The following is a 27,439-nucleotide window of genomic DNA, read 5'->3' as shown; positions in this document are numbered from 1 at the left end:
TTCATTGAAGTTCTGGTTAACTCATACGGCAACTAGTTATTTGATTACCTTAATTTCCCTGCTCTGACACAATCATCCAGTTCAACCGTATCCCATACGTGTCACAATCGGTCCTTAATCATTCACTATTTGCCGTATGATACCATTAAAACTTTTGGTTTTCTACAGAATACCTTATATGCCATGAAACAATTCCATAGCGATAAAAGTATTACAACTATGGCCAATACCAAAACAGGATGTATTAGCCAATTAAGAGTGGTTTGTGCAGATGATGAATAACCCATAAAGATGTCATACCAATGGTGTGACGTGGCATCAGCAATAGCCGATCCCATCTTTACAATTTTGCCAGCTATTACAGTAGTACTTACAATATGCGTTGCCAAAGATCTATTAAGCAATTTAATATGTTGCTGTACTTCTTCTGTGTCTTCTAACAACTTTTTGAATTTGGTCAAATTTAGATCCCAATTTGACACATTTAAAGGCAGTGGTTGCCAATTGACAGCCACTGTCTTGTCTTGTTCAGGTAATAACACAAAGGTCTCATTTTCCCAAACAAGTGCAGATACGTTTCGCAAGCATCCTGAAAATGGGACAACCATCCCAGGTACAACAGGATGATTACTTGCCAAACATACCTCCTGTGGGGCTATTTCAACCATCATCTTAAAAGTGAGTGGCAGCACAGTCCATTCACATACATTGATCGTATTTTGTAATAAGCATGGTTCATAAACAGCCGATTGGACCTTGCATATGGTCCCTTCTAATGTATCATCACACAATGATAAATCATGAGTTCTATTTTGGTCATCAATGTAAATCCCGTTAAATCTAGGTACCCAGAAATGCATATCTTCTGGAACACCTATAAGTAAGGGGAGAACTACAAACTTACACATCACATTCTTTTTAGTAACATTGTATATGAATATGGTCCCTTTACATAATATATCATTGCAAACCATTTTCTGCGCCTCCAACTGTATCCAATCAGTCTCAGTTATAGTCTGATTGAACACGGTCCTCCACACTTGCTCATTGCCAGTCATGAGCATAGTTTGAAGTGTGTTCTTTTGTTGTTGCTGATAAATGGTCTGCAAGGTACATATTGACCAATTAACATAGTTAGATATGTTAGAATTTATTTCATATGAAAACCTATTAGATGCATCTTGCAAATCAAGCATTATTGTGTCCACATCCGTTTGCATACTAAAGGGCTGCCATATAGTGGGCATCCAGTTAGCCTGCAATGTGAGCACATCTTTAATACCACTTCCCGCGTTATGCATTCGATTAGCTAAAGTCTCTATATCAAAACCATTAATAGTCCCAGAAAGCGCTCCGTAGCCTCCGAGTAAGGTATCATACCAAGCTCGACGGGAACGCTTGGTAGGACAAGTCCTTGAGGGTGGAAACTGCACGGAGGCTTGTATAACAGTCTTTTGAGCATCTCGTCCCACCAGGCGACAGGTGGATGGAACCCTTTTTATATGTCCAGGATCTATTTTAGAAGCATTAATGTTCACGAATACCAGGAACTGGCCCCACATGGCCCGATTCTCGATCTCCGTTGCATTCCCACACGTAATTACTTCTGTCTCATTTAAGGGAAATGAAAACTGCACTCCCGTATTTGTACAATTCTGAACATATTGTATCACCAGGGAGTAATTGAGATATGGCAACTCTTTTGGTCTCTGACAGCAGGACACTTTCACAAGTGACGTAATGTTTATTTGTCCCGTTGCCTTATGCAGTGCATATGAAGGACGGTAAGTCGAACTTATATGCGATAATGGATTTCCACTCCAGATAGTCCCATCAAAGGTAATATTCACGATATAACATTTCTGGTTGGCTTCACAAGTGAAGTTGTCTTGCTTCCTGGTTCGGGTTGAATTCCTCCAGCCCCACGAATAGTCATTCCTTCCGGTGTCATTGACGCGGATCCCTGGCGTCCACGCATCACCTACTGCGAACACCGAACACATGACGCCAAGGATTCCAAAAATGATTATGTGATTCTAGAGAAGGCAAGGAAACAAGCATTATTCCCGCAAATAGCACTTTTCTTGTGGGACATATTCCCATTTCTCTACTCCGGGTCGCATAATAAGCAAAGTTCGATCTTTCCCCACAGCAATAACCTCTGCCGGGGAGGGCAGTCCTTGGTGATTCTGAACCCATATTTTGGCCCCTACATTAGTAACATTAGTTGAGCCAAAGCCTTTATCTCCTCTTACTGTAAGTTCAGTGGGAGCTGCCCCTTCTTCCACTTGTGTCAGATACACTGGTATTAGTAGCAGCTGTGCCATGCGCTCCTTTTTCCCTATTATCAGAGGATCTGTTCCTAAATTTATCATGATTACTTTAATTTCCCCCTGATAATCCGCATCTATGACTCCGCCTAGGACTACTGCACTTCTCAGAGCAAAACTTGATCTAGTGGCTATCTGCCCGAAGTGATTCTCCGGGATCTTGCATCCTATCCCTGTGGGAATAGTACTCACCTTTCCCGGGGCTATCACCACCGTATCAAGAGCGTATAGATCCAACCCTGCAGCGGCAGGAGTGGCTCTATAAGGTGCCTGCGCATCTGGATTAATTTTCCAGTATAAGATTGTCTCTACCTTAGCTACATCTATACTGAGATTGGGTGTTAGCATGTGCATTAAGGGTGTCATAGAATCAGTGATGGGCCTGTTGTTGATAATCTGTAAAGCAGCAGTCAGATTATCTCTCCATTGACCATATTTGTCGGTCTCAGTGAGCTTCTTCAGGGTAGATTTTAATAACCCATTCATTCGTTCCACCAGGCCCGCGGCCTGTGGATAGTAGGGCATATGATATACCCATTCTATGTTGTTTTTACTGGCATACTCTTTTACCTGATTTCCGGTAAAATGTGAACCATTGTCTGTCTGGATCTGCAGGGGAGTCCCATAATACTGGGTAATAACTTCCAGAGTACGTAAAGTACTCCATTGTGTTGCTGTTTTACACGGGAATCCCACCATCAGACCTGAGAATGTATCTACTGCTGTACAAATATACTTACATCCTCTGCTCTCAGGGAGGGGCCCTACAAAATCCATCTGCCAAATCTGCGCTGGCAACTGGCCTCTCCCTATGTGTCCCATTACTGTATGAGGCACTTCTCGTTTTTGAACATGTTGACATACTGGACATTGCGCGATTACTTGTTTGATCATGTCCACTGTCAATGGGATACCTCTTTCTTGTGCCCACCTGTAAGTGGCCTTCTCTCCCAAGTGTCCACTTTTTTGGTGAGCCCAAACAGCTGTACCTTGAAGCCATGCTTCCTTTTCCTTGTCAGGTTCTTGTACGGCAACAGAAATCGATGCTGCCGCATCTGCTTGAGAATTAAATAAATGTTCCAATGAGTCAAGAGGGACATGAGCATCAACATGAAACACAGTACTTTTAGTACTCCTAATGAATTCCTCTATATCTTGCCAAAGCTCCTTCCCCCACAATTCCTTACCATGAATGTTCCAGTCGTTCTTCTTCCATCCCATGATCCAAGTGGCCAAACCATTGGCAACTGACCATGAGTCCGTATACAAATGACATTCTTGCCCTTGTTCCTGCTTCAGAGCTAAGAATACTGCACAAAGTTCTGCATATTGACTACTCTTACCTTCTCCTTCCATGACCAACGTCTTGTCTAATTTTGGATTAAAGGCTACACTTTTCCATCTACGTCTTCCACTGATATACTTGGCCGAACCATCCGTGAACCAAGCATGCTCTTTTTGGGAGTCTGTCAACTCAGAGTAAGGTATTCCCCACTTTACTGGGGATTCCTCCATTTGCGCTACTGGTGTAACCTGACCATCTGGAGGGATATCAGCTATCTTTTCATGCAGGGCAGCTGTCCCCCCTTCACCTTTTTTCGCTCTTTCCGAGATGTACCATTTCCACTTAATGATACTCTGCTCCTGGGCATGTCCTATCCGATTGGACTTTGGATTAGATAATACCCAACTCATGATGGGTATTTGCGGCCTTAGAAGGACTATGTGTCCTGTCGTCAATTGTTCAGTATCCACCAGGGCCCAATAACATGCCAACAGCTGTTGCTCCAGTGGAGTGTATTTTTCTCCTGCATCTGGTAATTTCCGATTCCAGAAGCCTAGTGGCACTCTTTTGCCCCCTTGCTTCTGCCACAATGACCAGTTTGCATACATATGCTGAACTGATACATGAAGTTCTATCTCACCATCTTGTAAAGGCCATAAATCTACAGCCTGTTGTATGGCTTCTTTTACTGCTTCAAATGCAACCTGTTGCTCTTCTCCCCACGTGAACTCGTACTTCTTGCGAGTCACCTTGTAAAGAGGAGCAAGAAGCTGCCCCAGATGCGGAATGTGTTGTCTCCAGAATCCAAACAATCCTATGTAGGATTGTGTTTCCTTCTTGTCTTTTGGAGTGGGAAAATTTAAAATTTTCTGCCTTGCCTTAGGGAGAATCTCCCTATGGCCCTTATTCCATTGAATTCCTAAGAATTTCACCGTCTGAGAGGGGCCCTGCACCTTGCTATCATTTATTTCCCATCCTTTTTCTCGCAAATGATGCAACAGTCTGTCCAATTGTTTCTTTACAGATTGTTCATCCGGTCCCTGAATCATTATATCATCGATATAATGTGAAAACTGCATTTCTGATGGTAAATCAAACTCATCCAAATGTTCTGCCACCGTCCGGTGACAGATGGTTGGACTATGTATCCAACCTTGTGGCAATCGAGTGAACGTATATTGACGTCCTTGCCACGTAAAGGCAAACTGATCTTGCGCCTTTTCTTCTATTGGAATTGTGAAGAAGGCTTGTGCGATATCAATCACAGCGTACCATTGTCCACTGTGACTTTGGATCTGCTCCACAATTGTAATGGTGTCTGGGACAGCTGCCGTCAAGGGAGGTGTTTGTTTATTCAATTCCCTGTAATCGACAGTCATCCTGCAAGACCCATCACTCTTCTTCACAGGCCATACCGGATTGTTCCATGCTGTGGTTGCAGGCCTCACAACCCCAGCATCGACCAAATCCTTAATGGTTTCTCCTATTTCCTTGTGACCTCCAGGAATTCTGTATTGCTTCATAGCAACCAGTTTTCCTGCAGGAGGGATGTGTACGGGTGGCATTTTGACCTTTCCCACCGTAACTGGACAAGCTTTTATCCCTATTTTCCTTACGCCAAAGGCAAACTTACCATCTTCGAGGTGTAGTGTCAATCCTTTCAGAATATCTATGCCAATGATATATTCCGGAATAGGTACTACTAACACCGTGTATTTACGTAAGGGCAAATTGCCCAGTTTCAAAGTTACCTGTGTCTGTACTCCCTCAGTAACTTTTCCTCCCAATCCTGAAATATTAACTTTTGGACCTTTAAACTTTTTGGGATTTCCATAAATCAGAGTAGCCTCCGCCCCTGTATCTACTAAAGCTGGGACCCTTTGGACATTACCCCCTTTCCAATGTATGGCTAGCGGGACGTAGGGTCTGTCATCCCGCCTAACCCAGACAGGGGCTTGGCTTGCTACCTATGCGGAATCAGAATCTGATTCCTCCAGGAGCGGAGCAGATGGCTTCAAATGGTCCTGCACTTGGGTAGCTACCATTGCAGCCATCTCCTTCCATGGATAGATCTTTTGAAAGTCCTCCCACTCTAATTTCTTAGGCTCTGAATTAGTGACCTGCTTCTCTCTCTTTTTAGAAGTTTTTGGGGCCACTGAATCTTCCCTTTTATCCACCTTTTTGTTGGATAATACCTTCTGTTTATAAAGACGCCACAAATCACCTGTATCTTTTCCATCAATGGCGTCCTTGGAGACTCCAGCTTTCAGGAGAGCCTGAAACATATCTCTACGAGATACCCTTGGCACTCCTGAATCACCAGTCCCCTGGGAACTAGGATTCCTAGACCTATCACGATCTGTTCGCTTTTCCTCTCTATCCCAGTTTCCCATATCTTGCAATTCCCGCATTCTAGCCACGACCGCAGACATTGGCTCATTAGTCATGGATAGAAGTAGGGTCATCATCACGGCTTTATAAGCCGAAGGTGCAGTCTTAATTAAACGATTTCTAACTCCTGCTGTCAGCCGAGTCTCCAAATAATCTTCCATATGCTCGATGATAATTAATGAGACCCTCATAGCTTCCTCCTTCAACCTTTCAATGCCATCCCTGATAGTGTACCAAGGTTTGTCATTGATTGGAATGTCTGCCTCTGTTGGGAATTTATTAAGAAACCCATTGGTTACTATATTAAACAGGGAAATAGCACTTTCTCCTTGATGATTAGGAAAATATTCTCTAAAATTTCTACTGATTACTGGATCTCTAGTTAGAGTAACAAATCTCATTGCATCTTTTGGATCCAACATTACCCCAGTCGCCCCGTGCTCAAATAGACGGACCAACCATGGTATGTCAGATTCCCCAGGCCTTTGCCTAAATCTACTCAGTATATCATCAACTTCTGACTGAGAAAAATCCTCTAGGGTAAGCCTGGTGCGCCTATGTGGCACCAATTCTTCTTGCACCAACAGTCTCCCATCGGCATCGTACATATAGTTTCCCTGATCGTCATACCTGGGCAACCTTTGCCCATCATGACCTACGATAGGCTGGGTATCGGGTCCATATTCAGTAGTTTCCTTCCTTCTGCTAATGGGCTGGGCACGTTTTAAAGCAGGTGGATCAATTATTGGATTGGGTGGGTCTTCCCAATCCCCCTTATGCCAGTCCTCCTCCCCCGAAGAAGATGAGGAATCCCATAAGTCTCCATCCCACTTATCTGGGTCCCAGTTCACAGAAGCAGAAGCTATAGCTTTCGATACCTTTCGCTTATCAACTTTACCTTTACGCCCCTTATATTTATTCTGAGCAACTTTTACAACAGCCTTTTCTGCAATATTCTGGTAATGTTCTATTTTTTCCTTTATCAGCCTTTGGTTACATTCCAACACCACTCTCTTTCCTTCAGATTCTGCTAACTTTTGTTCCGTCTGATTAAGTTTTCTTATTAGTTGGGACTTCTTCTTATGGATATTCCTATAGGCTGAGGCCAATACCCAATTTCTCCTACCCAACTGAACTGCGTCACCTGCCTTGGCAGGGGTCTCCTCGAGTACCTTAACGACATCGAGGGGCTCTGAATCTTTTAGCTTACTATCCCATGATTCTGCAAGCCCACTATGCATCAACTCCTGAGCTAATATATCATAGGGACCCTCGGACCAGCCGGGGATGTCTATTTTCTGAACGATTTTAGTTTTATCTTTCTTGGTTCTTTTTCTAAACATATTGTTGTCTTATTGGCAAAATGCCAATTGGTGAAACTTTTTGCACAGAGGTCCCCTTTACAAAATTTTGGCAACGTGCCAATCTGGTGAAACTTTGCACAGAGGTCCCCCTTACGGCGAGGCACCACCCTGCAAACTGGCACCGATTTCCCGAGTCCTGTCTCAAAGTTACAGAACTCCGAAAATTTTGGCAACGTGCCAATTTGGTGAAACTCTGCACAGAGTTCCCCTTTACAAAATTTTGGCAACGTGCCAATCTGGTGAAACTTTGCACAGAGGTCCCCCTTACGGCGAGGCACCACCCTGCAAACTGGCACCGATTTCCCGAGTCCTGTCTCAAAGTTACAGAACTCCGAAAATTTTGGCAACGTGCCAATTGGTGAAATTTTGCACAAAGGTCCCGCTTATTGCTAGACACAACCGTGCAAACTGGCACCAATCTCCCAAGTCCTGTCTCAAAGTTACAGAACTTATAAAATTTTGGCAGTATGCCAATGGGTTCAACAGGGACTACTTACTGCAACTATCAATGTGTATTTACTATTATTACTCTATCACTTATCAAAGCAAAGTTATAACCATTTGAACCCCTTGGCAATGGGCCAAAAATCTAATATGGTGACAGCAGCCCCCCGTGCACTGAGAAGCACTGTCACAATACCAAATTATACAGTAATATAACCTTACCAAAGACAACAATATCCTGCCAGACTACGCCAATTTATGTCTTACCCGCTCAAGTTTTGGCTATTCTTTAACCTCATTGGCATACCTACCAAGCATACCGTCTGAGACAGTTTTCAAAGTAAGACAAATATAAAACACAGGTTTATTTACTCTTTAGTATATGTAAGTAAAATAGTTAATTAACATATAGGCATTGAGATCACATGGGTAACAAAGATAAGCATCAATACGTCACCGGATATTGTAGCATCACTCCGCAATCGGGGGATCTCCAGGTACGATTGTCAAGAGGATCCGGATAGTACGCCGATACGTCTATCGACCACAACAAAACGAGTCCCGACTCCTCCCTGAAGATCACTGCTATTTATGCTGTTCTTACATTACGTGGCATATCTGCTTCTGCGCAGTTATGGGTATATACGTCATTCTAATATGGCTATTCAGGTTCTAGACATGCGTAGTAGATGATTGGCAACAAAATATATTGAATATTTTGTCCATGAAGTTATCGACATCTGTGTTATATTATGAGTCATTCTTGCTGTTCTTACCATATATGTTCAAAATATTCTGCTTTAGAACAAATGTTAGCAGAATATTCAGACGGGTCATTAGTTCATTGAAGTTCTGGTTAACTCATACGGCAACTAGTTATTTGATTACCTTAATTTCCCTGCTCTGACACAATCATCCAGTTCAACCGTATCCCATACGTGTCACATCTCGCCAGCCACTCACTGCAGAGGGGTGGTATAGGGCTGGAACGTCACAGAGGGAAGTTGTAATGCCTTCCATGTCTTTCTATTGGCCAGAAAAGCGCGCAAATGTCTCAGAGATGAAGGTGAAAGTAACTTGAACATCGCGTGGTGTTCGTCTCGAGTAACGAGTATCTCGAACACCCTAATACTCGAACGAGCATCAAGCTCGGACGAGTACGCTCGCTCATCTCTATAAGAAACCCAAAAAAAATCTATCGCAGAATTGATGCGTTTTCTCTCCCTGCTATCATTAAAAAAAACTGAAAGTTTTACAATATAGTCTATGTACCCAAAAATTGCACTGCTAAAAACTACAGTTTGCCACTCAAAAAGCAAGCCCTTATACGGCCGCATCGAAGAACAAATAAAGTTATAAATTTTGAAAATGAAGATTAAAATCCGACAAAAATCGTTGTCCAAAAGTACTATGCCCAAAATAGGCCATGTCCTAAACGGGTCACGTGTATACAGTATTCTTTTTAAATGTTTTCACCTTTTTTTAATACACTAAACACCCATTTTTTTATTCATATTTTTTATAGATTTGCTTTTCAGTCGCTGCATTCCAGGAGACATTATGTTTTTTTATTTTTCCATCAATGGAACCTCTGAGTGCTGTTTTTTTTTTTTGTTTTTTTTTTTTGCGGGATGAACTCTAGTACCCTGTTGTACTGCCTCCAGCTTGAATACAAGATGTGATACGGGTGGACATGGAGGCTCTAGTACCCTGTTGTACCACCTCTAGCTTGTATACAAGATGTGATACGGGCAGGCATTGTGGCTTAGTACCCTGTTGTACTGCCTCAAGCTTGGATACAAGATGTGATACAGGCGGGCATGGAGGCTCTAGTACCCTGTTGTACCACCTCTAGCTTGGATACAAGATGTGATACGGACAGGCATGGAGGCTCTAGTACCCTGTTGTACCACCTCTAGCTTGGATACAAGATGTGATACGGACAGGCATGGAGGCTCTAGTACCCTGTTGCACCACCTCTAGCTTGTATACAAGATGTGATACGGGCAGGCATTGTGGCTTAGTACCCTGTTGTACTGCCTCAAGCTTGGATACAAGATGTGATACAGGCGGGCATGGAGGCTCTAGTACTCTGTTGTACCGCCTCCAGCTTGGATACAAGATGTGATATTGGGGCATGGAGGCTCTAGTACCCTGTTGTACCGTCTCTAGCTTGGATACAAGATGTGTAATATGGATGGACATGGAGGCTCTAGTATTCTGTTGTACCGCCTCTAGCTTGTATACAACATGTGATATGGGGGACAATGGAGGCATACAGGTTCCATATGGTATTATGTGTCCACATATGCTGTAACTGAGCCTCTAGATCATGCAAATTCGTAGGTTGTGGGAGTTGGCATCCCAAATGGTCATATATATGTTCTATTGGTGATGAATCTGGTGACCAGGCAGCCACAGAAGTGTGACTATGTTGTGGAGGCATTCCTGTGAACCCCTTAAGTGTGCGGCCAACACTGGCGTACCATGAGAGGTTGCAATGGCAACCGGGCCCCTCAGCAAATGGGGGCTCATGGACCCCTGCCAGGTGCCGCTTCACCGCTGCTGCCTGTGGGCCACCTTTCAGCCACAGCCTGACCGCCGTGGCCGGCGGTCCTACACTCTAGACGGAGAGGGCCGTTACCAGGGGAGCAGGCTGCTAACTCCTCGGGCACGGATTCCTCCCACTGAGAGACTGCAGTTGTCATTGGTCGCAACTGCCAGACGCAGGATTGGTACAGCTACTAGTGCACTGACAGTGTCGGGCAGCGTAGGAGACCGGAGGAGGTGGTAAATTTTATAATCTTTCCCTCTATCTATCTGTTTATTTCTGGTATAAGTTACATATCTTTCTGTATATAATTGCACTTTTTGCACACAATTAAAAAACGCATCAAAAACTCACGCGGTTTTTAATAGTGTTTGTAGTTTCTTAGAAATGTTTGTGGTTTTTGAATACCGCATGCAGGTTTTTTACATGTGTTTTTCTTAATTGTGGTTCAAAAGTACAAAAAAAAGTACAAAAAAACGCTAAGGCTGCTCCAAGACATGCGTTCAGAAAACACAGCTTAAAATTGTGGGGTTTTTACCTCAATTTTGAGCAGCATATTTGAACGCATGGTAAAGCAGTTTTAATGCACCCTATTATTGTGATGGGTGGAGAAGTGCATTAGAAAACACAAAAACAGGACAAATAGCTCTCAAAAATCACTGCTTCCGAGCTCACGTCTGAGTAATCGCATTCAAATGAATGGGAACAGTGTACTGCAATAAAAAGCGGTGTGTGTGAGAGTGGCCTAAGGGGTTACAAACAAATTTTCTTGTAGTGCAGGAAATGTGTTAATGGGGCTAAGTCATGTATGGAAATTCGTTTTGCAGTTGTATGCAGCATGATTTAGGTATGGGGATGCGGTGAGAAAGGAAAAGAGGGTGGCATGGCGCGAGGGGGCGCTTTGGGAAACAGTTGGTGGATTATTCGGTCTGGCCCTGCCTCTACCCCTGGCCACTGCACTGCCTCTTCCAACCTGCCCTGCTGCTGCACTTGCCTCCCCCTCTGAAGACCTGTCCTCAGTAGGCTTAGCAAACCAGGTGGGGTCAGTCACTTCATCGTCCAGCTGCTCTTCCTCCGAATCCTCTGTGCGCTCCTCCCTCGGACTTACTGCCCTTACTACTACCTCACTGATAGACAACTGTGTCTCATCGTCATCATCCTCCTCACCATCTGAAAGCTCTTGAGACAGTTGCTGGAAGTCCCCAGCCTCATCCCCCGGACCCCGGGAACTTCCCAAAGGTTGGGCATCGGTCACGATAAACTCCTCTGGTGGGAGAGGAACCATTGCTACCCAATCTGGGCAGGGGCCCGAGAACAGTTCCTGGGAGTCTGCCTGCTCCTCAGAATGTGTCATTTTCATGGAGTGAGGAGGCTGGGAGGAAGGAGGAGCAGCAGCCAGAGGATTCAGAGTTGCAGCTGTGGACGGCGTCGAAGACTGGGTGGTCGATAGATTGCTGGATGCACTTTCTGCCATCCACGACAGGACCTGCTCACACTGCTCAGTTTTTAATAAAGGTCTACCGCGTGGACCCATTAATTGTGAGATGAATCTGGGGACCCCTGAAACTTGCCTCTCTCCTAATCCCGCAGCAGTCGGCTGCGATACACCTGGATCAGGAGCTCGGCCTGTGCCCACACCCTGACTTGGGCCTCCGCGTCCTCGCCCGCGTCCACGTGCTCTAGGCCTACCCCTCAGCATGGTGTATTACGGGTAGAGCAGAAACAGAACGCTGTAATTAAATGTGCCGCTTATTGGCCTGTGGTTGGAGGCTGACTTCGCTTACGGAACGCACAGCAGAGCCAGGAAACAATTTTGCGCACGCCTGTAGTGAGACGTAGGTGCGTATGACTGAGCTAGTGGAATTCACAGCGCAGAAGCAGTCAAGTGGCCAAAGGGCAGTGGTAGGCCTTAAGTATTTTGCTTCAATTTTTTTAAATGGTGAGCTGAAACACCAGACAGATACTGTATGCAGCGTATCTATTGTATACTGTTTTGCTCTGGCGCTATGACGGCGGTGATGTAACGGGCACAGCAGAGCCAGGAAACAATTTTGCGCACGCCTGTAGTGAGACGTAGTTGCGTAGGACTGAGCTAGTGGAATTCACAGCACAGAAGCAGTCAAGTGGCCAAAGGGCAGTGGTAGGCCTTAAAGGTGTTGTCCCGAGAAAGCAAGTGGGGGTAAGCACTTCTGTATGGCCATATTAATGCACTTTGTAATATACATCGTGCATTAAATATGAGCCATACAGAAGTTATTCACTTACCTGCTCCGTTGCTGGCGTCCCCGTCTCCATGGTGCCGTCTAATTTCAGCGTCTAATCTCCCGATTAGACGCGCTTGCGCAGAAGGGTCTTCTCCCTTCTCTTGGGTCTCGGCACAAGCGGTGTTCTGGCTCCGCCCCCTTCTACGCGTCATCGCGTAGCTCCGCCCCGTCGCGTGTGCCGATTCCAGCCAATCAGGAGGCTGGAATCGGCAATGGACCGCACAGAGCCCACGGTGCACCATGGGAGAAGACCCGCGGTGCATCGTGGGTGAAGATCCTGGCTGCCATCTTAGTAAGGTAAGTAAGAAGTCACCGCAGCGCGGAGATTCAGGTAAGTACTAAACGGTTTTTTTTTAAACACATGCATTGGGTTTGTCTCGCGCCGAACGGGGGGCCTATTGAATTTTTTAAAAAACCGTTTCGGCGCAGGACAACCCCTTTAAGTATTTTGCTTCAATTTTTTTAAATGGTGAGCTGAAACGCCAGACAGATACTGTATGCAGTGTATCTATTGTATACTGTTTCCCTCTGGCGCTATGACGGTGGTGATGTAACGGGCACAGCAGAGCCAGGAAACAATTTTGCGCACGCCTGCAGTGAGACGTAGGTGCATAGGACTGAGCTAGTGGAATTCACAGCGCAGAAGCAGTCAAGTGGCCAAAGGGCAGTGGTAGGCCTTAAGTATTTTGCTTCAATTTTTTTAAATGGTGAGCTGAAACACCAGACAGATACTGTATGCAGCGTATCTATTGTATACTGTTTCCCTCTGGCACTATGACGGCAGTGATGTAACGGGCACAGCAGAGCCAGGAAACAATTTTGCGCACGCCTGCTGTAACACTTAGCTGCGTATTGATTAGGTCTACTACCCCCAGCAGACATGCAGTACACTGAAGATGGTCACAGGCAGCCCAAAGATAGGATTTTTCCCCAATTTTTTTTGAAAAAGCCCACTGCCTATATAGACAGTATATCTCTTTCACCTTTCCCTCTTTCCCTGCCTCACCAGTACTGCCCCTATACTTTGTACAAGGACTGCAGACTGAGGACGCTATGGTCTGCACGCCCGATATACAAAAAAAAATAAAATTGTGCAACACTGCTAAAAGCAGCCTCAACAGTACTACACACGGTCAGATGTGGCCCTAAGAAGGACCGTTGGGGTTCTTGAAGACTAAAATAACACCTAACGCTCTCCCTATAGCAGCTACAGCAAGACAGCACTTTCCCTGATCTCTGTCACCATGCATCTGTGGCGAGCCGCTGGCGGGGCAGATTTAAATACTCGGGTGTCATCTGATCTCGCCAGCCACTCACTGCAGAGGGGTGGTATAGGGCTGGAACGTCACAGAGGGAAGTTGTAATGCCTTCCATGTCTTTCTATTGGCCAGAAAAGCGCGCAAATGTCTCAGAGATGAAGGTGAAAGTAACTTGAACATCGCGTGGTACTCGTCTCGAGTAACGAGTATCTCGAACACCCTAATACTCGAACGAGCATCAAGCTCGGACGAGTACGCTCGCTCATCTCTATAAGAAACCCAAAAAAAATCTATCGCAGAATTGATGCGTTTTCTCTCCCTGCTATCATTAAAAAAAACTGAAAGTTTTACAATATAGTCTATGTACCTAAAAATTGCACTGTTAAAAACTACAGTTTGCCACTCAAAAAGCAAGCCCTTATACGGCCGCATCGAAGAACAAATAAAGTTATACATTTTGAAAATGAAGATTAAAATCCGACAAAAATCGTTGTCCAAAAGTACTATGCCCAAAATAGGCCATGTCCTAAACGGGTCACGTGTATACAGTATTCTTTTTAAATGTTTTCACCTTTTTTTAATACACTAAACACCCATTTTTTTATTCATATTTTTTATAGATTTGCTTTTCAGTCGCTGCATTGCAGGAGACATTATGTTTTTTTATTTTTCCATCAATGGAACCTCTGAGTGCTGTTTTTTTTTTTTTGGTTTTGTTTTTTGCGGGATGAACTCTAGTACCCTGTTGTACTGCCTCCAGCTTGAATACAAGATGTGATACGGGTGGACATGGAGGCTCTAGTACCCTGTTGTACCACCTCTAGCTTGTATACAAGATGTGATACGGGCAGGCATTGTGGCTTAGTACCCTGTTGTACTGCCTCAAGCTTGGATACAAGATGTGATACAGGCGGGCATGGAGGCTCTAGTACTCTGTTGTACCGCCTCCAGCTTGGATACAAGATGTGATATTGGGGCATGGAGGCTCTAGTACCCTGTTGTACCGTCTCTAGCTTGGATACAAGATGTGTAATATGGATGGACATGGAGGCTCTAGTATTCTGTTGTACCACCTCTAGCTTGTATACAACATGTGATATGGGGGACAATGGAGGCATACAGGTTCCATATGGTATTATGTGTCCACATATGCTGTAACTGAGCCTCTAGATCATGCAAATTCGTAGGTTGTGGGAGTTGGCATCCCAAATGGTCATATATATGTTCTATTGGTGATGAATCTGGTGACCAGGCAGCCACAGAAGTGTGACTATGTTGTGGAGGCATTCCTGTGAACCCCTTAAGTGTGCGGCCAACACTGGCGTACCATGAGAGGTTGCAATGGCAACCGGGCCCCTCAGCAAATGGGGGCTCATGGACCCCTGCCAGGTGCCGCTTCACCGCTGCTGCCCGTGGGCCACCTTTCAGCCACAGCCTGACCGCCGTGGCCGGCGGTCCTACACTCTAGACGGAGAGGGCCGTTACCAGGGGAGCAGGCTGCTAACTCCTCGGGCACGGATTCCTCCCACTGAGAGACTGCAGTTGTCATTGGTCGCAACTGCCAGACGCAGGATTGGTACAGCTACTAGTGCACTGACAGTGTCGGGCAGCGTAGGAGACCGGAGGAGGTGGTAAATTTTATAATCTTTCCCTCTATCTATCTGTTTATTTCTGGTATAAGTTACATATCTTTCTGTATATAATTGCACTTTTTGCACACAATTAAAAAACGCATCAAAAACTCACGCGGTTTTTAATAGTGTTTGTAGTTTCTTAGAAATGTTTGTGGTTTTTGAATACCGCATGCAGGTTTTTTACATGTGTTTTTCTTAATTGTGGTTCAAAAGTACAAAAAAAAGTACAAAAAAACGCTAAGGCTGCTCCAAGACATGCGTTCAGAAAACACAGCTTAAAATTGTGGGGTTTTTACCTCAATTTTGAGCAGCATATTTGAACGCATGGTAAAGCAGTTTTAATGCACCCTATTATTGTGATGGGTGGAGAAGTGCATTAGAAAACACAAAAACAGGACAAATAGCTCTCAAAAATCACTGCTTCCGAGCTCACGTCTGAGTAATCGCATTCAAATGAATGGGAACAGTGTACTGCAATAAAAAGCGGTGTGTGTGAGAGTGGCCTAAGGGGTTACAAACAAATTTTCTTGTAGTGCAGGAAATGTGTTAATGGGGCTAAGTCATGTACGGAAATTCGTTTTGCAGTTGTATGCAGCATGATTTAGGTATGGGGATGCGGTGAGAAAGGAAAAGAGGGGGGGGGGGGGCGCGTAAGCTGAACTTTTGCACCCGGGCCCCTGAGCCTTTTGGTACACCCCAAATAGTAAACGTAAGAAAAAAGAAATTTTCTTACCCTTTTAATAGAGCTCTGAGAAGTCTGTCCATCCTTTTTGGTGGAGGGTTACTAGGCTGTCAGCTGGACGAAGGATGCGCCTTGGGGCCCCACATTATGATGTCGCAGCAAGTCTGCAAAACAGCTATACTTTGCTTGTGTCAAATCTATATTTATAAAATTGAATGTATGCGTGTCTGTCTGTCTGTCAGTCTGTTTGTCCTTTATGCGCTACTACACCATTCATCCGATCACCATGAAACTTTGGGAAGTTGTTGAGTACACTCCTGGGAAGATTACTGGCATAGTACATCTATCCTATGATAAATGGCATGCGTGCGAGCGTCGTCGACAGTTACGCCCCCCCCCCCCCCACGTAGATCGTTCGATTTCCATCATTGCCACTAATTCTCTCACTTCCCGATGTCGTAAAAACATGAAATTTGGCAGGAGCATTGATTGTCATAAATAGGAAAAGCTAATGGGTCCCAACTTGATTATTCAATTCTAAGCGCAAAAGAATTAGCGTCCAAATTTTACGTACAGAATCTAATTCTCTCACTTCCCAATGTCATAGAAACTTGAAATTTGGCACGAGCATTGATTATGTCATAAATAGGAAAAGTTAAAAGGTCCCAACGCGATTATTCAATTCTAAGCACAAAAGAATTAGCGTCCAAATTTTACGTACGGAATCTAATTCTCTCACTTCCTGATGTCATCTATATATATATAAAAAATGAATATATGTCTGTCTGTCTGTCCTTTATGCATTACTACACAATTCATCCAATCGCCATGAAACTTTGGGAAGTTGTTGAGTACATTCCTGGAAAGATTAGTGGCATAGTACAACTATCCTACGATAGGTGGCGCGTGTGCGAGCATCGTCAACAGTTATGCCCCCCAAACAAAGATCGTTTGATTTCCATCTCAAGCACGAAAGCAAAAGGCATTACGAGCAACGGGATGCGTGTTCAACTACAAAATGATGCATCCGCTGAACGTTTCACAAGACAATTGCTGGATATTAATAATGCTGAGGTAAAATGAAAGCTGTGCTGTGATTGGTTGCTAGTTCTTATACTACTGAGGTTACATGAAAGCTGTGTTGTGATTGGTTGCTATATATTATACCGCTGAGGTAAAATGAATGCTGCGCTGTGAATGGTTGCTATTTTTTATATTGCTGAGGCAGAATAAAAGTTGCGCTGTGATTAGTTGTTATTTCTCTTACTGCTGAGGTAACATGAAAGCTGCGCTGTGATTGGGTGTTATATATTATAAAGCTGAGGTTACATGTAAGCTATGCTGCGATTGGTTGTTATTAGAGATGAGCGAGCGTACTCGGATAAGCGGTACTCGCTCGAGTAATTGGCTTTATCCGAATATCGCTGTGCTCGGGGCTAAAGATTCGGGTGCCGCTCCGGCTGACAGGTGAGTCGCAGCGGGGAGCAGGGGAGAGCGGGCGGGAGAGAAGGAAAGAAAGATCTTACTTCCGTTCCTCCCCGCTCTCCCCTGCAGCTCCCCGCTCCGTGCCGGCACCCGAATCTTTAGCCCCGAGCACAGCGGTACTCGGATAAAGCCAATTACTCGAGCGAGGAGTGCTTATCCGAGTACGCTCGCTCATCTCTAGTTGTTATATATTATACCACTGAGGTAACATGAAAGCTGCGCTGTGATTGGTTGTTATCTAGATATATAAAAAGAAATGTATGTATGTATGTCTGTCTTCGCAGCAACGCTGCTCTGGAAATCATGACACGTCACACTCAGTTTGGTGTAATCTGAATGATCTCCGATTTATATTCATACAACAGACCTTTTATAATTTTAAATTTAAAGGGTATGCCTATCTACCAAGCCAATAAAAAAACAAGTGTGCATTTCTTTTACAAAAACATGTTTATAGAACATAAGTTCTGCTTTGTCATCTTAGTTTTGCTATTCGAGAACACGCCATGACATTAATTTCTTTCTTATCAAGGGTTTTTCTACTGGCTGTGTCATCTAGATAAACGTCTAAAGCAGCTATGCTAGACTACGCCCATATCTAGAAACCACTTAATATGAAATATCTGTGGGTGCCTTTCTTAAAGCTGCACATACAATTTTGATCATATAAGGAAATATAAAGCTAGAGTCGGCCTTGCTACACAATTTTATATATTCCCTAACAGCGGGAACCGGGAGCCAGCTAAGTAAGCTAAGAATCCCTGGACTCCTCATTCCCTGTCTTATAAGCATCATAACTTAGTATTTGGTACTTATAGGACGTGGCAGATTCCCTTTAAACAGTTCTATACTAACAGTAATGCTTCTATTTAAGTATGATGTCTTATTGTCTTGCAGGGCTGCAGAAATGAACAAACTAGAAGACCAGATAGCAATTGTTGGAATAGGATGTAATTTCCCAGGAGGTAAATGAGACATTACACAACACATTGTATAGTAGAGAGATTTCTCACCATGGGGGGCGATGAGGAGCACAACCACCAAATGTGGAGCATTATACTTGGAGCTGAGGAACACCTTCAGAAGAGGGGCAAAACCTAAGGATACAGTGGAGATCATTTCACAAGGGTCCTATGCCCTACACTATAGTTAACAGAGTTTTCCTATTATCGAAAATTCCTTCACAAGCACTTCCTTGTTGCTGCTGACCAGGACATGTGACTGCTGTAGCCAACCACTGACTATAGAAGGTCACTGCTGTGGCCAGTGATTGGCTGCAGGAGTCACATGTCCTGGACAGCAACAACCAGGAAGTACAGTGCGCTTGTGAAGCAATTTAAGGCAATGGAAATACCTTTTAAGTTCCTGTAACCTACAGGATATTGAGAGCCCAAGTGTGAAAGCAAAGGATTTATTTCACATATCCTCCATAAAGCAGCCCCCCATTTCCCTCTCCCAAGCCAGCACAAAACCAGGGCTGCTGTCCCACATGCCCTCTGCAAGCACCATGCTATAGACCAGAGACCACATGACCTGGGGCAACTCAAGAGAGACATAGCCTTTTTAAATTGTGAAAGTTAAACATGAAGCCTACAGATGGGTACCAAGAAATTAATTCAATTGCCAACATGAAGATACTGGAACCATGCCCCAACCAACAGTGCAATATCCCTGAGAATTTCTGCCACTGGTCTCAAGCCTGTGCCAGTCAGTCTCATATATGAGGCAGCGGGGTGTCTAATAAACTAAGAGGAGAGAAGAACCACTTGACATAGCTAAGAAGTGTCTATTACCTACTAATGAAGGGAGTGGGCTTGGAGATGTAACTAGGTGTAGATTAGAGATGAGCGAGCACCAAAATGCTCGGGTGCTCGTTACTCGAGACGAATTTATCGCGATGCTCGAGGGTTCGTTTCGAGTAACGAACCCCATTGAAGTCAATGGGCGACTCGAGCACTTTTGTATATCGCCGATGCTCGCTAAGGTTTTCATTTGTAAAAATCGGGGCAATTCAAGAAAGTGATGGGAACAACACAGAAACGGATAGGGCAGGCGAGGGGCTACATGTTGGGCTGCATCTCAAGTTCCCAGGTCCCACTATTAAGCCACAATAGCAGCAAGAGTGCCCCCCCAACAACTTTTACATCTGAAAAGCCCTCATTAGCAATACATACCTTAGCTAAGCACCACACTACCTCCAACAAAGCACAATCACTGCCTGCATGACACTCCGCTGCCACTTCTCCTGGGTTACATGCTGCCAAATCCCCCCCCACGACCCAGTGTCCACAGCGCACACCAAACTGTCACTGCCCAGCCTTCAGCTGCCCTCATGCCACGCCACCCTCATGTCTATTTATAAGTGCGTCTGCCACTGGAAAAGCAGGCACACACTGCAGAGGGTTGGCACGGCTAGGCAGCGACCCTCTTTAAAAGGGGCGGGGCGATAGCCCACAATGCTGTACAGAAGCAATGAGAAATCCAATCCTGTGCCACCTCCATCTGGAGCTGCACACGTGGGCATAGCAATGGGGAACCTATGTGCCACACACTATTCATTCTGTCAAGGTGTCTGCATGCCCCAGTCAGACCGCGTTTTTTTATATATAATCACAGGCAGGTACAACTCCGCAAGGGGAATTCCGTGTGCACCCACAGCATGGGTGGCTCCCTGGAACCCAACGTCGGTACATAAAAATATCCCATTGCATTGCCCATCACAGCTGAGGTAGTATTGTCATGTTTAATGCAGGTGGGCTTCGGCCCACACTGCATGCCCCAGTCAGACTGGGGTTCTTTAGAAGTGGAAACAGATGCATTTACAACTCCCTGTGGACCCACAGCATGGGTGGGTGCCAGGAAGCCACCGGCGGTACATAAATATATCCCATTGCAGTGCCCAACACAGCTGAGGTAGTAATGTCATGTTTAATGCAGGTGGGTTTCGGCCCACACTGCATGCCCCAGTCAGACTGGGGTTCTTTAGAAGTGGAAACAGATGCATTTACAACTCCCTGTGGACCCACAGCATGGGTGGCTCGCTGGAACCCACCGGCGGTACATAAAAATATCCCATTGCATTGCCCATCACAGCTGAGGTAGTATTGTCATGTTTAATGCAGGTGGGCTTCGGCCCACACTGCATGCCCCAGTCAGACTGGGGTTCTTTAGAAGTGGAAAGAGATGCATTTACAACTCCCTGTGGACCCACAGCATGGGTGGGTGCCAGGAAGCCACCGGCGGTACATAAATATATCCCATTGCATTGCCCAACACAGCTAAGGTAGTAATGTCATGTTTAATGCAGGTGGGTTTCGGCCCACACTGCATGCCCCAGTCAGACTGGGGTTCTTTAGAAGTGGACAGATGCAGTTACAACTCCGTGTGGACCGACAGCATGGGTGGGTGCCAGGAAGCCACCGGCGGTACATAAATATATCCAATTGCAGTGCCCAACCCAGCTGATGTAACGTCAGCTGTAATGCAGGTGGGCTAAAAATTAATTTGATTACACTGTAGGCGAGGGCCCCCAAAAATTGGTGTACCAACAGTACTAATGTACCTCAGAAAAATTGCCCATGCCCAACCAAGAGGGCAGGTGAAACCCATTAATCGCTTTGGTTAATGTGGCTTAATTGGTAACTAGGCCTGGAGGCAGCCCAGTAAAAATTAAAATTGGTTGAGGTGAAAGTTTCAACGCTTTAATGAGCATTGAAACGTATAAAAATTGTTTAGAAAAATTATATGACTGAGACTTGTGGGCCTAAGAAAAATTGCCCGTTCGGCGTGATTATGTGAGGTTTCAGGAGGAGGAGCAGGCGGAGGAGGATGAATATTATACACAGATTGATGAAGCAAAAAGGTCCCCGTTTTGGATGGGGAAAGAGAACGATGCTTCCATCCGCGGGTGCAGCCTACGTATTACTTAGGTATCGCTGCTGTCCGCTGGTGGAGAAGAGAAGTCTGGTGAAATCCAGGCTTTGTTCATCTTGATGAGTGTAAGCCTGTCGGCACTGTCGGTTGACAGGTGGGTACGCTTATCCGTGATGATTCCCCCAGCCACGCTAAACACACTCTCTGACAAGACGCTAGCCGCAGGACAAGCAAGCACCTCCAGGGCATACAGCGTGAGTTCAGGCCACGTGTCCAGCTTCAACACCCAGTAGTTGTAGGGGGCAGAGGCGTCACCGAGGACGGTGCTGCAATCGGCTACGTACTCCCTCACCATCCTTTTACAGTGCTCCCGCCGACTCAGCCTTGACTGGGGCCTGGTGACACAGTCTTGCTGGGGAGCCATAAAGCTGTCAAAGGCCTTAGAGAGTGTTCCCCTGCCTGCGCTGTACATGCTGCCTGATCTCTGCGCCTCCCCTGCTACCTGGGCCGCGGAAATCCGCCTTCGGCCACTAGCGCTGTCGGATGGGAAGTTTACCATCAGTTTGTCCACCAGCGCCCTGTGGTACAGCATCATTCTCGAACCCCTTTCCTCTTCGGGAATGAGAGTGCAAAGGCTCTCCTTATACCATGGATCGAGCAGTGTGTACACCCAGTAATCCGTAGTGGCCAGAATGCGTGTAATGCGAGGGTCACGAGAAAGGCATCCTAACATGAAGTCAGCCATGTGTGCCAGGGTACCTGTACGCAACATATGGCTGTCCTCACTCGGAAGATCACTTTCAGGATCCTCCTCCTCCTCCTCCTCCTCTGGCCATACACGCTGAAAGGATGACAGGCAAGCTGCATCTGTACCCTCAGCAGTGGGCCAAGCTGTCTCTTCCCCCTCCTCCTCATGCACCTTCCCCTCCTCCTCCTCCTCCTCCTCCTCCTCCTCTGGCCATACACGCTGAAAGGATGACAGGCAAGCAGCATCTGTCCCCTCAGCAGTGGGCCAAGCTGTCTCTTCCCCCTCCTCCTCATGCTCCTCCCCCTCCTCCTCAACGCGCTGAGATATAGACATGAGGTTGCTCTGACTATCCAGCGACATACTGTCTTCCCCCGCCTCCGTTTCTGATTCCAAAGCGTCTGCCTTTATGCTTTGCAGGGAACTTCACAAGAGGCATAGCAGAGGAATGGTGACGCTAATGATTGCAGCATCCCCGCTCACCATCTGGGTAGACTCCTCAAATTTTCCAAGGACCTGGCAGATGGCTGCCAACCAGGCCCACTCTTCTGTAAATAATTGAGGAGGCTGACTCCCACTGCGCCGCGCAAGTTGGAGTTGGTATTCCATTATAGCTCTACACTGTTCATAGAGTCTGGCCAACATGTGGAGTGTAGAGTTCCACTGTGTGGGCACGTCGCACAACAGTCGGTGCACTGGCAGATTAAACCGATGTTGCAGAGTCCGCAGGGTGGCAGCGTGCGTGTGGGATTTGCGGAAATGTGCCAGAGCTGGCGCACCTTTCCGAGCAGGTATGACAAGTGGGGGTAACTTTTCAGAAAGCGCTGAACCACCAAATTAAAGACATGGGCCAGGCATGGCACGTGCGTGAGGCTGCCGAGCTGCAGAGCCGCCACCAGGTTACGGCCGTTGTCACACACGACCATGCCCGGTTGGAGGCTCAGCGGCACAAGCCAGCGGTCGGTCTGCTCTGTCAGACCCTGCAGCAGTTCGTGGGCCGTGTGGCTCTTCTCTCCTAAGCTGAGTAGTTTCAGCACGGCCTGCTGACGCTTGCCCACCGCTGTGCTGCCACGCCGCGTGACAACGACTGCTGGCGACGTGCTGCTGCTGCTGACACATCTTGATTGCGAGACAGAGGTTGCGTAGGAGGAGGAGGAGGGTGGTTTAGTGGAGGAAGCATACACCCCCGCAGATACCACCACCGAGCTGGGGCACGCAATTCGGGGGGTGGGTAGGACGTGAGCGGTCCCAGGCTCTGACTCTGTCCCAGCCTCCACTAAATTCACCCAATGTGCCGTCGGAGATATAGTGGCCCTGCCCGCCTGTGCTTGTCCACGTGTCTGTTGTTAAGTGGACCTTGGCAGTAACCGCGTTGGTGAGGGCGCGTACAATGTTGCGGGAGACGTGGTCGTGCAGGCCTGGGACGGCACATCGGGAAAAGTAGTGGCGACTGGGAACCGAGTAGCGCGGGGCCGCCGCCGCCATCATGCTTTTGAAAGCCTCCGTTTCCACAAGCCTATACGGCAGCATCTCTAGGCTGATCAATTTTGCAATGTGCACGTTTAACGCTTGAGCGTGCGGGTGCGTGGCGTCGTACTTGCGCTTGCGCTCAAACTGTGGCGCTAGCGACGTCTGGACGCTACGCTGAGAGACATTGCTGGATGGGGCCGAGGACAGCGGAGGTGAGGGTGTGGGTGCAGGCCAGGAGACGGTAGTGCCTGTGTCCTCAGATGGGGGTTGGATCTCAGTGGCAGGTTGGGGCACAGGGGGAGAGGCAGTGGTGCAAACCGGAGGGGGTGAACGGGCATCGTCCCACCTTGTGGGGTGCTTGGCCATCATATGCCTGCGCATGCTGTTGGTGGTGTCTCCCCAGCTGATCTTGGCGCGACAAAGGTTGCACACCACTGTTCGTCGGTCGTCAGGCGTCTCTGTGAAAAACTGCCACACCGTAGAGCACCTTGACCTGTGCAGGGTGGCATGGCGCGAGGGGGCGCTTTGGGAAACAGTTGGTGGATTATTCGGTCTGGCCCTGCCTCTACCCCTGGCCACCGCACTGGCTCGGCCTGTGCCCACACCCTGACTTGGGCCTCCGCGTCCTCGCCCGCGTCCACGTCCTCTAGGCCTACCCCTACCCCTCAGCATGGTGTATTACCAGTGATTTGATTTCCCAGGCAGGAAAAAAATTGGCGCAAGCCTGCAGCCAAAATACAATTTTGTCCCTTGTTTTTTAAAGGACAAGCCACACTGCGTGTATTCAATGAATACTACTAAGTTTAATAACTGTGTTGTGGCCCTGCAAATGTGTCACAGAACTGCAGTGATGCAAAGTTATTCGCTACAGCAGATCAGGGATTTCCCATGCAGGAAAAAAATTGGCGCAAGCCTGCAGTAAAACGTAGCTGGCTGCGTCTGATTTTTTTTAACGTTCTGCACGCAGCACACACGTACCCAGAGCCCTGAGGACTGTCAGAGGCAGGCGAAATAGAATTTTTTCCCTTGATTTTCAAAGGAAAAGCCACACTGCGTCTATTCAATGAATAATGTATGTCTTCTGGCCCTGCCTACACAATTCTATCCCTGTAGTATTAATGCCGGGTGCAATGGTCTGCACAGCCGGTTTTGAGAAAAAAAAAAAAATATGCAACACTGCTAACAGCAGCCTGGACAGTACTGCACACGGATAGATGTGGCCCTAGAAAGGACCGTTGGGGTTCTTGAAGCCTACACTCACTGCTAACACTCTCCCTGCCTAACCACCACTTCTGTCCCTATTGCAGGGCGCAATGCTCTGCAGATCCAATTTTGAAAAGAAAATAAAATACAGTGCTAACACAGTACTGCACACTATTAGATGTGGCCCTGAGAAGGACCGTTGGGGTTCTTGAAGCCTACACTAACTCCTAACGCTCTCCCTACAGCAGCTCCAGCACGATACCACTGTCCCTCAGCTAACTCACAAGGCATCTGAGCCGAGCCGCGGGAGGGGCCGATTTTTATACTCGGGTGACATCAGATCTCCCCAGCCACTCACAGCAGGGGGGTGGTATAGGGCTTGAACGTCACAGGGGGAAGTTGTAATGCCTTCCCTGTCTTTCAATTGGCCAGAAAAGCGCGCTAACGTCTCAGAGAGGAAACTGAAAGTAACCGGAACACCGCGTGGTACTCGTTACGAGTAACGAGCATCCCAAACACCCTAATATTCGCACGAATATCAAGCTCGGACGAGTACGTTCGCTCATCTCTAGTTGTTATTTCTCTTTCTGCTGAGGTAACATGAAAGCTGCGCTGTGATTGGTTGTTATTTATAATACCACTGAGGTAACATGAAAGCTGCGCTGTCATTGGTTGTTATGTAGATATATAAAAATGAATGTATGTATGTATGTCTGTCTTCGCAGCAACGCGCGACGGGTAAGCTAGTTTTTATATATAAAATTGAATGTATGGGTGTGTGTCTGTGTGTGTGTATGTCTGTCTGTCTGTTTGTCCTTTATGCGCTACTACACCATTCATACGATCGCCATGAAACTTTGGGAAGTTGTTGAGTACACTCCTGGGAAGATTACGGGCATAGTACATCTATCCTATGATAAATGGCGCGCGTGTGAGCGTCGTGAACAGTTAGCCCCCCCCCCCCCAACGTAGATCTTTCGATTTCCATCATTGCCACTAATTCTCTCACTTCCCGATGTCATAGAAACATGAAATTTGGCACGAGCATTGAATATGTCATAAATAGGAAAAGCTAATGGGTCCCAACTCGATTATTCAATTCTAAGCGCAAAAGAATTAGCGTCCAAAAGTCACGTACGGAATCTAATTTTCTCACTTCTCAATGTCATAGAAACTTGAAATTTGGCACGAGCATTGATTATGTCATAAATAGGAAAAGGTAATAGGTCCCAACTCGATTATTTAATTCTAAGTGCAAAAGAATTAGCGCCCAAATTTTACCTACGGAATCTAATTCTCTCACTTCCCGATGTAATTTGGCACGAGCATTGATTATGTCATAAATAGGAAAAGTTAAAGGGTCCCAACTAGAGATGAGCGAGCGTACTCGGCCATGCCCCTTTTTCGCCCGAGTGCCGCGATTTTCGAGTACTTCTGTACTTCGGCGAAAAGATTCGGGGGGCGCCGTGGGTGAGTGGGGGGTTGCAGCGGGGAGTTGGGGGAGAGGGAGAGAGAGAGTGCTCCCCCCTGTTCCCCGCTGCTACCCCCGCTCCGCCATGCCTCCCCCCGCCACCCAGCACCCCCCAAATCTTTTCACCTGAGTACGGAAGTACTCGAAAATCACGGTGCTCGATCGAGTAATTACTCGAAACGAGTAGGTTCGCTCATCTCTAGTCCCAACTCGATTATTCGATTCTAAGTGCAAAAGAATTACCGTCCAAATTTTACGCACGGAATCTAATTCTCTCACTTCCCAATGTCATAAAAACTTAAAATTTGGCACAAGCATTGATTATGTCTAGAGATGAGCGAGCATACTCGTCCGAGCTTGATACTCGTTCGAGTATTAGGGTGTTCGAGATGCTCGTTACTTGAGAGGAGCGCCACGCGATATTCGAGTTACTTTCACTTTCATCTCTGAGAAATTTGCACGCTTTTCTGGCCAATAGAAAGACATAGAAGGCATTACAACTTCCTCCTGTGACGTTCCAGCCCTATACCATCCCTCTGCAGTGAGTGGCTGGGGAGATCAGATGACACCTGAGTATTTAAATCTGCCCCGCCCGCAGCTTGCCATAGATGCATGCTGACATAGATCAGGGACAGTGCTGCTGATGCTGCTGCTACTATAGGGAGAGTGTTAGGTGTTATTTTAGTCTTCAAGAACCCCAACGGTCCTTCTTAGGGCCACATCTGACCGTGCGCAGTACTGTTGAGGCTGCTTTTAGCAGTGTTGCACAATTTTTTTTTTGTATATCGGGCGTGCAGACCATAGCGTCCTCAGTCTGCAGTCATTTTACTCAGTATAGGGGCAGTACTGGTGAGGCAGGGAAAGAGGTATACTGGCTTTATAGGCAGTGGGCTTTTTCCCCCAAACTTCCAAAAAATACAATATTAGGCCGGCCTGTCACTGCCTTCAGTTTACTGCGTCTCTGCGGGGGGTGGTAGTTGTTGAATTA

General features: G+C 46.5%; 1 protein-coding gene and 1 long non-coding RNA gene across 2 annotated transcripts in view; one reads left to right on the top strand and one right to left on the bottom strand.

Annotated features, from left to right (window-relative positions):
- Positions 1 to 27,439, top strand: part of LOC136586594 (mycocerosic acid synthase-like polyketide synthase) — a 157,979-nt gene that overhangs the window by 51,120 nt on the left and 79,420 nt on the right. The window contains 1 exon segment of the mRNA XM_066584727.1: positions 18,587 to 18,654. Within this exon segment, the coding sequence (XP_066440824.1) occupies positions 18,597 to 18,654 (58 nt within the window). The 5' untranslated portion in view covers positions 18,587 to 18,596.
- On the bottom strand, positions 1,270 to 8,606 carry LOC136586418 (uncharacterized). The gene is made up of 3 exons (XR_010787289.1): positions 8,272 to 8,606; positions 3,262 to 3,385; positions 1,270 to 2,036 (listed from the first exon to the last, which is right to left on the bottom strand). It is a non-coding gene; the product is annotated as an uncharacterized lncRNA (long non-coding RNA).

This window comes from Eleutherodactylus coqui, chromosome 12, assembly GCF_035609145.1.
Source record: "Eleutherodactylus coqui strain aEleCoq1 chromosome 12, aEleCoq1.hap1, whole genome shotgun sequence".
NCBI classification, from domain to species: domain Eukaryota; kingdom Metazoa; phylum Chordata; class Amphibia; order Anura; family Eleutherodactylidae; genus Eleutherodactylus; species Eleutherodactylus coqui.
This window is presented reverse-complemented; position numbering and strand designations above follow the sequence as displayed.